Below are 15,202 nucleotides of genomic sequence, written 5' to 3'. Positions count from 1 at the left end.
GGATGAGCTTGTGGTGACAAGACTGAGTTTGAGGTAGAATTAGGAGAGAGAAGGAGTGGGGGAGAGGCTCAGGTGAATTCTTCTCAACATCTGGCTGAAGTCCATTTGCTCTAATAGAACAGTCCGCTCTTCTGCAAAAGTTGAATTCTGCCTTCATTATTCTAAGATTCAACTTTCCTGTTAAGGCAAATACACCTGACCTAATCTGACTTGAATAACAATCTTCATGGCACAGGGTGACTCAAATCCCTTTATCCCCAAAGAGACAAAGAACCACTTCATTATGCCAGCTGTTAAGTTTTCCTTCCAAGAGGAAGAAATCTTTGTCAACTTAGAAACTCCTATAGCATTTATTATGTGACACTTAATCACATGCTAATTTGTATTGTTATCTCAATTTTTAATGTGTTGACATCATATTTTCTCCAATTATTTTTAGCTCCATGAGAACAGGCATTTTTTTTCTCATTCCCTATACCCCACAGGTATAGTATAGTACTGGATACAAACTATAAGAAGGGAAAACAAAACAAATCAAAAAAAAAAAAAAGGGAGAGAAATATTAAAACATTTAAAAGAAGAAGAAAGAATGAAAAGGAAAGTAATTTAACTTTCTGCCTCGTCAATACTTTTTAAAAGTCTATTTTGAAGACATGGGTGGCAACAGATGACACCCTTCAACATTTGCAACAAACCATAATATGTGAAGTTGAAATAATCCCAAAGTACTGATATGCAGAATAGTCTATAGTGACCGATGCACACTCTTCTCCCATCCATACCAGGTATCCATATGTCACAGTGATTTTTACCCATTAGTTTTGTAAAGATAAAGAAATAGAATGGGAGGTTTTAATTTTCAAGTGTCATATGCGTTGAGGCCATTAAGTCTATATGATACTTAATGTGTCAATATGTATCTCCTTGACCACATCTATAAAATGGAGATGACAAAACATATCTTCCGTATGTCTCACAGGAGGATTCCAAAATCAATGATTTAACCAACTTGTTGAATATTCAAAAGCTAAGATTCCAGTTGACAAATGACTCTTTCCCTTCTACTCTCTTAAGGGGAAAGAAGTGGGAACACTCAAGGGAAATTTAAAGGGACAGGAAAACCCAGTTCTGTCCACTTCATTCCTCTTTAAAGATCTCAGATATGTTTGTCTTGAGAAGATGTTCAGATTTATCATCTTTAAATGTAGACATTTGAGGATTTCAATTATTCGTATGTCCCCATTCCCCATTAGCAACCATTCTGCTCTATCTATGCAGAATTTTTAACCCTCTTCAAAACAAAGTGCTCTAAAAGTATGACTTATTCTTCTGTATCAAGCAACATGGGGGGAAAGGGAGATTATTTAGATTCTATTCCACCATTCAAAAGGTGGATTTATCAGACTAAAAGGTTTACAAAAGAATTTCAATAGGTAAATATCAATCTGGCTGCAAACAGTTTTAATAGTGATTAATATTCTACAGCTAATAAAAACTTGCTGGCAAAATGCCCCCAGAAGATGGCATTGTTTACACTATTGTCAAAAAGGAACAGCTGTTTATCCCCGCTACATTCAGAGCTGCAGTATTCATACTGAAATGTTAACAAATCTTAGACAAATGTCTGCTGTTGAAGGCTTAAATTTGCTCTGAGAACAGGTGTGTTTGAGAGAGAGAAAAAAAGCTACAACTGTACACAGGATTTTAAATGAGGTGCAATTTATATACTATACACTAAGTCTGCATATGGACAACTAATTAGTAAATGTTATTTACTAATAACATGAAGATCATCCACAGTTTGGGGGCTTCGTGTAAAAAAATTTCCCTGATTGCCTTTTAATGTATATTCCAAGCACCTTTTACTGACATGGATGGATTCAAGGCATCCTGTCAGAAAATGAAGCCAACATCTTCCATAACTTCTGAAATATTTAACTAAACATTTTTTGGAAAAGTATAGTTAAGTAGGATGATGTAGTGGAGCATTAAACTCAGTGAACAAAGACCTGTGTTCTTTGAGAGCATTTTCCCATTTATAAAAAGAGAGGTCTTGAAATATTGGTAAGGATGTGGAGCTGAGGGCAATCTCACACACTGCTGGTGTGGAGGGGGCTATGAATTGGTAACATCATTTTATAAAGCAACTGGCAATACCTGTTAAAGCTGAAGAAAAGCCTTTCCTACAATCCAGAAACTCTAGTCCTAAGTACATGGTTGAGAAAGACTAAGATACTGGCACAAGATTTTATAGTTTATATTGAGGAAAAAAAACCTGGAAATCTATAGATTCATAAACAGATGAATTAATGACTCGATTGTGGCATATTCATAAAATAAAATATAATACAGTAGTTAAAATGAAATGATCATGACTACCTGTATCCAAGTGCATACATTAAATACACGTGTGTGTGTGTGTGTATATATATATATATATATATATATATATACATATATATGTGTGTGTGTATATATATATATATAATGTTGAGTTGAGTAAATTGCAAGGTGCAAAATGAAAAAGTATTGATATGATGACGTTTATATATTGGTTAAAGACAATCAAAATAATACTATAAATTGTTTAGGGATGTATATATTTTTGGTAAAAGTATAAAAACATAATGAGCAGGAATGGAAAAGAAGTGTTTACTTCTAGGTATGGTGGGATACCAACGGGATCAGGCAAGAATGCAAAAGGGACTTAAATTATATTTTTAATATTTTATTTATTTTAAAGCCATTTGAATGTTAAAGAACTTACAAATCTGGATAATGGTTCCTAGCTTTTCTAGACTCTCAAGTATGATTAAACTAGACACATAGGTGTCTTTAAACCTGAAATGCTCAAAAGCCAGGGGTGGGGAGGCAGCCCCTCAGGGCCCTCAGTAGGAGAAGGCAAGCCCAAGCCACTGGACTTGGCACTGCAGCCCCCTCCTCACTCAGGTCCCTGCCAACAGGGCAGCTTCTTGGCTCACCTCCGCTTTGTTTTTTTGTTTGTTTGATTGTTTGTGTTTGCGGTACGCGGGCCTCTCAGTGTTGTGGCCTCTCCTGTTGCGGAGCACAGGCTCCGGACACGCAGGCTCAGCGGCCATGGCTCACGGGCCCAGCCGCTCCGTGGCATGTGGGATCTTCCCGGACCGGGGCACGAACCCGTGTCCCCTGCATCGGCAGGTGGACTCTCAACCACTGCACCACCAGGTAAGCCCATCACCTCCGCTTTGATATTTTGTGATTCACCATCTCCTGGCTGCTGCTTTTCTCCCACAGCTACAGCCTGTGCTGGAGAAGTATTCTGGTTGTCCAAGAATCTAGTAACTAACACGATTAGTTTCAGTTAGAAGTTTAGAGACAAGAGGATATTTTACTTACAAGTGAGAGGACCTCAGAATTCTGTTCCCTTCTCATTCAACTATTGATTAATATTCCAATGATGTGAGTCCAGCTCTAACCAAAAGCACAAGGTTAACTTCAGGATTCACGCAGAAGCTGCTTGAATCCCAGCTCAACCTGCTGTAGCTGTGCAGCTGGCAGCTGAGGACCAAGGGTTGTCAGGAATCTACAGTGTAAAATAAGTCTGCATATTTGTTGCTGCTGAGGAAAATGGGGCGGGAGGGAAAGGGAGACATCAGCTTCCTCTGAAGTGACTCCATCCCTAACTTGATTGTAAGCTTCACATAGAAATCATTATGGCCCCTCATTTTGTTAAGGTTTGACAGCTTTCTGACACCTTCAATAAAAACAAAATAAGTTGCTTTATGGTCAAGCAGGAGAGTCCCCAGATGCAAACTAGAAGCCAAAGACAAAACCAGGGTTTCTATTAGGGAGCTTCTAGGAAGAAACCAAAACTACTCCTTTCCCGCATTTTAATTTAAACCGCTCCAGAGGAGCTTTCAGATCTCTAATGCTATGAGCCAGCCAGGACCACCCTGCCTCTCTCATCATTACCATACCCAATTTGTCTCCCCGTCTCTCTCAGACGCCAGGAACCTCCCGGGCTCCGGAACCGAAAGCACCAAACACCTTGCAGTACTTGCCCGAAGCTACAGGCCAGCAGCTGGGAGGGAGACGCAGACGTGGTCCGCTGTGAAAAGATGAGCCACGGGAGGTGGGAGCTGGGGGCGGGTGCGGGACCACGTTAAACCGCTAGATCGGAAATTCCAATATTACCAATACCCGCCAGCCTTCCATCCTAGAGAACAAGCACAGGGGAAGTTCAATCGCGTAATTCAATAATTCAAGTCTTCCCTCTCCTCTCAAAAAAAAAAAAAAAAAAAAAAGCATCTCGTTGCCAAGCTTTCCATGGGAAATTCCCTCTTGATAATGCGTTCTGCGTTCCAGCTCCTTTTAGTAACCCTTTAGCATCGTTCTTCGAAAACCTGGTTTAAATTTCGATGCCTTTATGCACTCCCCCACACACACACATTGTGGGGGCGGAGAGGGAGGGGAAGCCAAAGAGACGGAGGCAGAGATGGAAATGTGCGCTCCCTCCCCGCTCCCCTCCAAGTGGCCGGCGCGCACCGCAGCGCCAGCCGGCCGGGGTGGAAGGCGTCCGAACCGAGCGAAGACCCGCCCAGGCCGCTCCTACCAGAGAGCGAGGGGCGGGCCTGGCCGGGGGCGGCGCCGCGCGCCACGCTCGCCTATAAGGAGCTGTCCGCCGCCCGGGTGCTGATTCCAGTTCTAGCTGCCGACGGGGTGCAGTCGGCGGTCGAGCGAGCTCGGCGCCTGCCGTTGCGTCGGGTCGGGGTTTGCACCTTTAAGGAGGAGGAAGAGGCGAGCGAGGAAGGCGAGTGGTGCCGGCGGCCGTTGCGGGGACAGTACCTCCTTCCGCAGCTCCGGAGGAGCCCCCGCCACGGTTTCCGTAGAGCGTTTGGGCACGGGATGGAGTGAAGCCGCGAGTGCCTCTCCAAGGGGGGGTGGGAAGGGGTCAGGCGGTGCAGAGGAGAAAGAGAGAGAGACAGAGAAAGAAGAAGCCGCGGCTGGCGCCTGCGAATTTGAGATTCGACTGGGAGGGACCTCTTACTCGGGGGAAATGGATTCTGGACTACGGCTGACCAGCGTGTTCACTTTGTTCTTCTCCAGCTTGTGGCATTTAGGATTAACAGCGGCAAATTGTGAGTTCCAGGAGCTGGGGGCGGGTAGGTGAGGTGGGAGACGCTGGCGTTTGGAAACACATTGAACTGTCCAAGCGTGTTCAATTGTGTCTGCTCTGAGCAGAGGGGAAGGGGAAAAATGCTGATTCGTGTGTTTCTGTCACTCTAACCATCCCAAAAGTTCGCAGAGCTCGAAGGAGCCGGCCCCGTTGGATTTCCTGCCCTTCTCCCCGAATCGCAAAGTTCGGGGGAGAAGGGAAGGTTCTCTACCCTCCGCCTCCCGTCAGCTCCGCGTTCTCTGCCTGCCTGGTCTCAGCGGGGGCTTTTCCCCGAGCGGGGCTCCCAGTTCAGACTGGATGCACTGGGGGCTGAGCTTCCAGAGACAAGAGATGCTCACAGCCACCGCACTCGGTGACAGAGGCTCATTTCTGAAAGCGGCTGCCTCGCTCAGATTTGTAGTATGTCCAGTGCCTCACAGTCCATGGCTTTCAGCTGTCTCCTAGGCAGAATGCTCCAGTTGGGGTATCTTGCAACCAATGGTCATCGGTTTAATAGGGTTGGGAGTTTTGGCCTAAGAGTCATGGCCCGGTGTAGTCAAACCACAAGATCAATGGCTGACCCTGTTACAGGAGGAAGAGCTTTGATGCGCACTCCACCCCCAAAACCTTTGTGCCAAGGAGTGCATTAAGTGTTCCCTCTGTCGTCCAAGCTCTAACATCGGCAAGTGCAGGGCATTTAATTTAATAGGCAGGAAGGCAGGACACCTGGGGATGTGCCACCTGCACTGTGTATTTCAAGAACCTAGTTTGTCAAACTTAATAAATCTCTGGAGCCATCAGAGGTTCAAGCTCAATTGTTCAGCTGCCTCTCTAGGCAGAGAAAGGGAAGTTTTTCCAGCTCTGGAAACTCCTAAATGAGAAAGAATGCAATTAAGCTGTCTGTGTTGTTTCCAAAGATGGTTTATCAAGGTTCCTCAAGCTTCTGAGCATGCTCCCTTATCTGCTAACCCCACCATGACCCTCAGAAATACCTAACTGTATTGGAACAGTTTTGATACTATTTTTTTGTGGGGGGGGGGACTCTAAACCATCACTGTTAGAGAAGGGTAGGAAGACCATTTACCACAAGTTTCTTTACCTCACTTCCCACTCTCTTAGGTCCAAGAGGACCTTAAGAAAGAGATACTCAATCCGGGGCTATACCTCAAAGGAAGACACTTAGACAAATGTCCTTTACTGAGAATGGGCCAAAGCTGAGCCAGTGTTTCTATCTGTGATTGGAAGTTTGGGGGATCCAAAATCGATAGTTAGTGGAAATGTGTTATAAAGATTTTATTAAAGTTTTGTGTTCTAAGGGAGTGCTGAAGAGGTCAACCTCTTTAAAAAGGAGCCAAAGGGCCTTAGTTCAGAAATTATTTCAGAGAATAGGGAGAGACAGGGTAGAATCTGCTGTTTCTCTCCTCTCCCCACATCCTCCAGCCCCTCCTCCTCCTTTTTTTCTTTTTTTAAGTAAAATTGTTCCCATGGTGCTTTAGAAAAACATCTAAGTGGTTCAGTAAGAGGAACTTAGGCACAGTACTGAGTTAGTTTCTCTACTTCCTAAAACACTAGAGGTCAGTATTGTCCTAATGATGCAAAGGTGTGGCAACGAAATAGCCGTGTTTTTCCTTTAGCACATTTACCTACCTGAAAATAGTGACTATTTTGAAGATCCGTGAAAGAGGGATGAGGAATAAGGGTGAAATAAATAGAACATACTCTATAGGAATATGGTTTGGGCTTCCTTATGTAGCACCTTAAGAGCGAGGAAAAAAATTATAGAATGGCTTTTTCTGTAAACTAATTGAATTATGGTTAATGTTATAATAATGCACATAAAACCTAAATGGTATGAGTTTAAGGCTCATGCTTATCATTACTGATGCAGCAATAAAGCTAATTCTGAACACTTAAAATAAAACTTTGTGATAATGATCTTTAGTATTTCATCAGGGACAGTTTAATTTACCTGTTTCCAATCAGCATTTCAGTTGAAGGCACGCTGCTTGCTAAATATTTTGGGGTCAATGTTCCTAAAGTATAATGTTAAATGTTTTTATTTTGCCAGACAAAATGTATTAATTCAGTGAACAATAGAATAGCAGCAGAAAATTACTTCTGAATTCAATCCTGGTGGTCTTTGAAACCTATGATGCAGAACCTCGAAGAAAAAAAAAAAAGAACATTCTACAATTCTTCCAGACTTGTATTGTCTACTTTGACTTACTAGTTACCTACAACCCATTAACATTTAGATGCATCTAATGAGGAAAAGAAATCTCCTGTCAAATAGTCAATTTGTGTAAGGTTATAGATAATTTGGAAGATTTTTTTCACAAGATTATTTCTATATTTTGAAATAATACTTCAAGTCATTCATGACAGTTGTCTTGGAAATGGATTATTTACCCAAGATGCTCCATGGTATACTTGTGAACAAAGTTCACAAGTAAAAACAAATTTTAATTGTTTCCATTCTTCTAATAATAATTTTTTCTGTTGTTATTGCTGTGTGTATGTAGGATGTGTGTACGTTTGTGTGTGTGTGTGTGTGTGTGTGTGTTTAATTTTCTCATAATCTGAGCAAAACTTGGGAATTTAGCTGTAAGGGAAAAAAGAATGCTTACCCAATTATAGATTTTATAAGTTTCTAATTAAACAAAATTAAATAAAGTTAGGTTAGAAGGCCAGCTACAGTATAGATAAGATGAATCTGTGCAGAGAACATAATTACCCACCAGTAATAAAAACTCTGGAAATTCCCCAATTTCGGATTTTCAGGATATTAAATAGCTATAACACTTCCTTTGAGTTTACCCTGAGGGAATTAATTAATTTCAAATGTAGATATGATAGGACAGTGTTAAATGAAAAACCATTTTACATATAATATCAGCTCCTTTGACACAAGAAGAAACGATGTGACTTGATAGTTAGTTAAAATGAAACCAGGAGTTTGAAATGCTAGGAGTTCTAGCCCTAGTTATGCTACAGCTAAGATGCCAAATGCCCATCAGGTGATGCATCGTTTCTGTGCTCACAGCTCAGGTATAAAATAGCAATTGAGCTATGTATCTACTTCCAAATAGAACAGCAGCTCAAATTTTACAGAGGAGATTCTTCGAATAGTGGGTACGTTGAAAGACTATTATAGTGGGAGAACTTGCATTCAAAAGATAAGAGGAATGCAGGAGACACTTATAGGGTCGCTGTTCACTTTATTTTACAATAATTGGATGTTACATGGTTATAAAGAGCCTTCATTCTGACCAATCAGTCACTTTGAATGATCTCTCTAAACATCTTATCTCTTTGTTGCTACATATTAGGTTCACACAGATAACAGCCTTGAGAGAGAAATAAAAAACTCTTTACCCCTTTCATCACAGGCAGAACTTTATCGAAAATATAGGAAAATGTCAATCATATTCCTAAAGATCTTCAAATAAAGAGATGCACTGTACCTTGAGTTATCTGAAGCTTACACACAAACACAATCAATACGTAATATTATAAATAAACAAACATCAGATTATCTTCAGCAGGAAGGTGTTTGTGGTATACTTTTTGTGGCATTTATGGTCATCCAAAGTGAAAGAAGCATTATAATGCTCGTTTGGAAGAGTCCAGAAGATTTTCCCATGGTTGAATGGGCTCGTCTTTCACCATCCATATGAACTCTCTTGCCTTTCTGTCCGCATAGTCCCCGTCTCCAAACTAGAATCATATTTCCACAACTGAAAAATATGAACAGCTAGACTAGCAATTTTCACACAAGGGTATAGACTTAGAAGAAAGTTAGGTTCTATAAGAATCACCTTACTCACCCCCACCTCTTATTCTAATGAATGACTGTCTTCTAAGTTGCAGTTTTCTTTTTTCCCTGCCCCTCTAGCCTTTTCTTTCTTTAGTGGGACCCAGTTTCTCTTTACTAGATTGCCTTACTTTTCAGTGTCCATTTGTTACAAAACAAACTAATGTGATATCATTTGCAATGTTCCTAAAGCCTTTAGTTGGTGAACCAAAGCCCTTTATCTTACATGCCAGAACTCTGCTGAAATATGACCTATATATACAAAGCTAATTATCCTTGTCATATAGGACAGTGAGGAGATGCTCTAGTTACCTGAAAGGCCAGAATACAAAAGTCATTCACTCAATAAGGCTTTATTTTGAAGCTTTGGTGTACTCACTTGGAGCCTAATGACATTTTTTTTTTTAATTCATAGGGGAAACTGTCTTCATTCATCAAAATTCTGACACTTTCTGGCAGATGTCCTTATAAAGGTTATTGACTTATCCTAATGATGTTGGTGTATTAAGAAGTGGGATCAAATGATTATTAAGGTCTTGTTTGTCCCTTATTTGTCCCAATACATTTTTGTCTTTAACAGTTGATGTTGCCTACTGGTCATTCCATTTGGATACTTCTGGGAAAACTGTGCTCAAAATTGTTAAGCAGTTATATTTAGAATAACAACTTAATAGGGTTTTAATTCCTACTAACTGCTATGCACTTTGTATCTCTCATGCCATGTGCCGTGTTCTCATAATTTGACAAGGCAGCACAGGTAGACCTTATTAAATCGGGTTTACAGATGACTAAATTTAAGGTTAATAGAAGTTAATAAATTTCCCAGGATCATAAAGCTAAGCAATGAAAAAAAAATTTAGGATCTGGACCTATATCTATCTACTTCCAAAGATCAGACTCTTTGCAAGATATGAAATTAATTCCCCTGCATTCTGATGGGGTCTATGTGTGAGCATCTGTAGAACGTTGCCTTGGCATTTCTGTGGTTAGTCTCTGCAGCCTATCCATAGCAGAGGGCATGGAGGCAGCTGCTTCCACAAGAACCAACTCCTGAGTTATACCTTCAAAAAACAACCAAACAATTGGAATCTAGATTTGATGCAAGATGTTGAACATCACAATGGTCAAAGACAGGAAGCCTCATATCTGGAGGAGCACCAGATGTTTTTTCTTCTACAAGTTTCAGTTTAAAACCTGATAAGGAAAGGGCATAAGCTTGTTAAAGATTTGTGACCACACACACACAACAATGCCATAAAAGGTACCTCTGTTGGCGTCATGTCTTGTGAGTCTGTAGATGCCAGACCAAACATATTAATTATCAATAAATAGCAGGGATGAGCTTCCTTTCTCAGCAGAAGGCTGGTCCTGAATGTATTGGGCTCTGCCTAATACCCTAAATTTCATCCCAATCACTCCTCCCACATTGCTTTATTTCCAGTTTATGGAACTTCGCCATCCAAAACGAGCCATGTTTTCTCACATCTCCTTGCATTTATTTTGCATATGCCGTCTGCTTGGTCTAGAATGGCCTTTCACATTTTTATCTTCTGTCACTTTCTCCATCCCCCTCTCCCCCAACAAATACACTTTCCCCAGGCTGGGTCAAATATCTCTTTATATTACTACTCTATTTCCATAACACTTCTTCTAGTCCTTGTCTTCCCAACTAGATGCACATTTTCCTGATTATCATATTTTATTTGAATGTCTATAGTCAGTATCTAAAATACTGGGCAAATGCATGGATGAAAGAGTAAATGAATGGGTTCCAACTAAAATTTTTCATTTCTAAACTAAGATCCTTCTATGGTCCAGCTGCTAGAATCTTTTAAAATGTATTTGTTTTATGGGTTGTTTTTTTCTTTTCCAAGTGACAAGTATTACCTACTCTAGTTTTGAAAATGTTAAGAAGATGTTAGCATGTGTAGCTTTTAAGTGAAAGAACAGAAGTTTAGATAATTTGACTGGATATGGAGCTGATAAATGGGCCCCTGCCTTTACACAGGGCTGCACATTTCCATGAGTTTCCTGGCATGATCTTATTTCTGTGTCAAATGGCTACTTCTTCCTAAAAGAGAAAGTCTCTCCATTCATTTGACCTCAGTACCAATTTTGAGCTAATTTTTTTTTTTTTTCTTTTTGCGGTATGCGGGCCTCTCACTGTTGTGGCCTCTCCCGTTGCGGAGCACAGGCTCCGGACGCGCAGGCTCAGCGGCCATGGCTCACGGGCCCAGCCGCTCCGCGGCATATGGGATCCTCCCAGACCGGGGCACGAACCCGTATCCCCTGCATCGGCAGGCGGACTCTCAACCACTGCGCCACCAGGGAGGCCCTTGAGCTAATTTTATTAACTTGCTTTTACAATTTTAATGAGTGTTTCTCATATAGTCTGAAAATACACAGATATATATATTGCTATATATAGCAATATATTCTTCATAGCCCAGGGTTCAGTATAAAGAGGAAACGTTTATTTAATGGGGCTTTAGTCATAAATTACGGGAAAGATCTTATTTAATTGCAAACCTACAACACTGCCTGATAACATAATCCTGAGTCTCTGATGTCATCTTCTTAAGCTGTGGTTGGGAGAAGATTTAAGTGTTAAGCATATGTGTGTGTTACTCATTTGAAAAACTTGTTGAAGAAATGAATCTCAATGAAAGGTTCTCTTTCTTAAAAGTCAAGTTTTTCTATGAAGCTGGAGAAGTAAAGATGCATAAGAAGGTAGAGTTCATGACCCCAAGGAACTTTGAACATGAGCAGCCAGAAAAATAAATCTTTAATCATATCAAAGTGATAAATGCTATAATGAAGGTGAGCACAGAGTGTGTCATGTAAGGCACAGGTGAGCATCTCAAACCGGCTGGGGCATCAAGGCAGGCTCTCTGAGGGAAACAGAGACTTACAGTCAAACTTCCCAGCTGGGCAGAGCAGGGGAGGTTATTACAGGCTTTCTGTGTTGTGGTGACTACTTGTAAGAGTGGCTCGTAGGCATAGGGGTAGAATAAGAAACTAGACAACTAGGTAAACATGGGAGTCTTTGATTTTTACTGTTATAACTACCGAGAGTCATCAAAGGATTTTGCACATGCGATTAGATAATACTAATCAGATTTTTGTTTTTTAAAAAATCGCCGTGTGAAGGATAGATTAAAATGGGCAAAGGCTAGTAGTAAGAAAGCCAGGGAAGAGCTTATTACATTAACTCAGGTGATAATTAATAAGGGCCTAAGGAAGAAAGTTTCAGAATCTGCAAAGGTCATAAAGAATCAGAAAGAAAATCATGAGGCAAGTCAATTCAAACCCTAGGAATCTATGAGCTAGTAAACTCACAGAAGGCACAGATTTGTAGTTAAAATATATTCTGTAGCTTCTCCCATTGTTTTTGACAAAGGAGAGCTATAGAGGCTAGAAAAGGTGCTCTGTTTTCTGAAATGAAGTTCTTCTCAGGGAATACCAAACGACCATATTTTCAGTGCAGTTTATTTCATATTTGCATGACACCATATAGCCCATGCTGTCTGTATCTATCATCCTGATGCATCATGTAGTCTGTAAATTATGCTGGTTTTTGTCAGCAGAGTGAGAACTAGTCATTAAGGATGATGCAATTAAATCTCAGCGTCCCATTCTCATCCCCCCTCTGGCAGGGGGGTAAACTAGGGATCATTACTACTATCAGAGGTCGCTCCGTGGAAAAACAAACAGGGGAAGTTGGATAAGCCATGTTGATTTGCCATCATTGGTAATTGATTTGCTGGCATAAATTCCATGTCTCTACATTTCTAATTGCTTTTGTGCATATTCTCGGGGGGTTGATTAATGCCATCTGTTCCCTGGATCAGCTGAATTGATTGAGTTTTAAAGGACGACAACAGCAATGTTGAAGACAGAAGTGAAGGAAAATGCCAAAACACAGCTCGTGGTGTATATTATTTTTAACTTTCCACCTTTGAAAGCAGATATATCCTTCTGAAGACAGTTCAAGGCAAATAGTCTAAAGAGATTTGCCTAACAGACAGACGCTTGTAGGTGTGAGTCTAGGCTACTGTTTGCTGAATATATATGTTCAGTTCCCTTTCCCCCCTCCTCCCCTCCCTCCCATTGTTCCTTCCTTTCCCCCTTGCTTCCTCCCATCCTCCCTTCCTCTTGGTTTTCCTTCCTCTCTTCTCCACTCCACTCTCTGTCATGTGACCATGTATTTTGGGTATTACCATTGGCTTTTCCCTGATTATGTTAAGGTGGGAAAAGAGGGGAGAAAAACGTCTGTTGGATGCTGGTGCTGCCTTGCATGTGGGCACAGTCACCAAATGCGAAATCTCCATCAAGACCTATTCTAAGCACAGTCCTGACAGAGATCTGCCACCCACTGCACTTGGGAAAGCCCACTGGATTCCAACGCCCTCACCCCATCTGTCCCCAAACAACTCTTCTGTTAACTCCGTTAGTCCCTGAATCTGTAGATGTGAGAAAAAGCCTTTCAATTCATACAGAAAAGCCCTAAGACACAGAGCCTCACTGGGAAAGAAAATATAGGAACTTAAATCCGTACTGAACTCTGCTGGACTGAGAGAAACAGACCTTTCCAAAAGAAACGATTCTAGAAGAGATAGAGCTGGGTGTTTGAAGGAGGGGAAGAGAATGTTCTGAGTTGGGGAAAGGCAAAGTAGAGGAATGTTTAGAATGTCCAAGAAAAGTGTCACCAACTTCCTGGTTTCCACCAGACTGACGCTCTGAATTACAAGGGTGAACGTATTATACAACAGGTGGGCAATGGGGAGGTGACAGAGGACAGTAGAAAAGGCATAGGTCACACAATTCTGGGTTGATGTGACTCTCACTCAGTGAGTATTTCCTATGGATAATAACATGAGCCTTATAGAATCAGTGTAAGTATAACAAGAGTAACTCAGTATAAATGACACATGATGTGGGAATTCAATAATTAGACTTGTTATAATTAACAATGAACCTCAACATGGATTTTCTCAAAATCAGTTACAATAGCAATCAAGGCAGAGACAACTACATTTCCATTCTTAAGCAAAGATGGAGGGGCTCACTGTCCCTTAATCACAGGGCTGAGTGATTGCCGAGGCAGATGGAAACGTTCTCATTTTAACTCTGATGTCACAGGGACTGTGGGCAGAATCAGTCCTTACCTTACAGAGACACGTGACTGTCTGGGTTCCTCACTTAATTCCTGGGCTCTGTCGAGGTGTGATCAGGTATGTCCCTGCCTCTGGGGTTTGGCCAGTGAACCTCAAGGGGAGTGGAGAAAAGAGCTTCCTCTAGAAAAGGAGAATGTCCCCTCCAGCAAACCCTGGCAGAAGATGTCAGCCTTAGGGAGAAGCATCCTTGAAGAGACCTTGAGAAAAAAAATCAGTGAACCTGAGCAGAAGTATATGTAGTGTTCCCAGTATCCTAAGCTCTTCATTTGCAGGAGACTCGGGCAGAGGGAAGTTAAATCCGAAGGTTTGTAGAGCTGTGCTTTCCTTCTGGGTATTTCTGAAGGCTGCTTTTGGTGGATACATGGTACAGATGTTCTCTTCTTCTTGTAAATGTTGGGTTAAAATCAGGTACTGCTACAATGCTCGATGAATTATTAGTGCTAATCCACCTGCAAACGCATCATTCTTTCATTCGTTCATTCAAAAAATACTTATGAAATGGCTACTATGCACTTATTTCTCCATACATTCATGAAAGCCTACTGTTCATTGAAAATCAGTTGATGAGGGGGAGATTTGGATTGCTGTTCACATAGTCCAGAAACAACAACAACAAAAGGTAGTAGTATCTCTTCAAATCAAAGCCATGGCACTGGGGTCCTCCACTTTAGTCTTGCTCATGGTATTAAGCACCTCTTTCCTCTTCCTGAGTCTTTTCTCTTGCTTCCTTGTCTTCAGTGTTTCTTCTCCTTCACTCCAATTTGCCTTCTTTTTGATGCTCCTTCCTTTTCTTCCTTCTTCCCACCTCCTCCCCTTCCCCATGTTCTTCCACTCCTGTCCCCTCCCTGTCTCTCTGCTGCACCTCTCTCTCTCTTTTCTATCCCCCTCCCTTGACTCTGCCTGTTTCAATTAACATTTAGTAAATGACTCCTATTTTATTGTTTTATGGCCGAGGCTAATGCTTTTTAAACTTTGCCATTGAAGTGCTGCTTGACGGAAAAAAAGAGTGCAAGGAACCCAGGGGAGTACGAGAGCTCAGCTTCACGTGGCCACTGAAGCATGTAATTTCTTGAATTT

At 41.3% G+C, this 15,202-nt stretch overlaps 1 protein-coding gene across 1 annotated transcript in view; it reads left to right on the top strand.

Moving 5' to 3' along the window:
- Positions 1–5,035: 5,035 nt before the first annotated feature.
- The window catches only part of CNTNAP5 (contactin associated protein family member 5), a 914,769-nt gene continuing 904,602 nt past the window's right edge, over positions 5,036–15,202 (top strand). Inside the window, exon 1 of the mRNA XM_060106110.1 lies at positions 5,036–5,117. Within this exon, the coding sequence (XP_059962093.1) occupies positions 5,036–5,117 (82 nt within the window). The remainder of the gene's footprint in view (positions 5,118–15,202) is intronic.

Source organism: Mesoplodon densirostris, chromosome 8 (assembly GCF_025265405.1).
Source record: "Mesoplodon densirostris isolate mMesDen1 chromosome 8, mMesDen1 primary haplotype, whole genome shotgun sequence".
NCBI classification, from domain to species: Eukaryota; Metazoa; Chordata; class Mammalia; order Artiodactyla; family Ziphiidae; genus Mesoplodon; species Mesoplodon densirostris.
The sequence above is the reverse complement of the archived record's forward strand: the minus strand, read 5'-3'. Positions and strand labels throughout refer to the sequence as shown.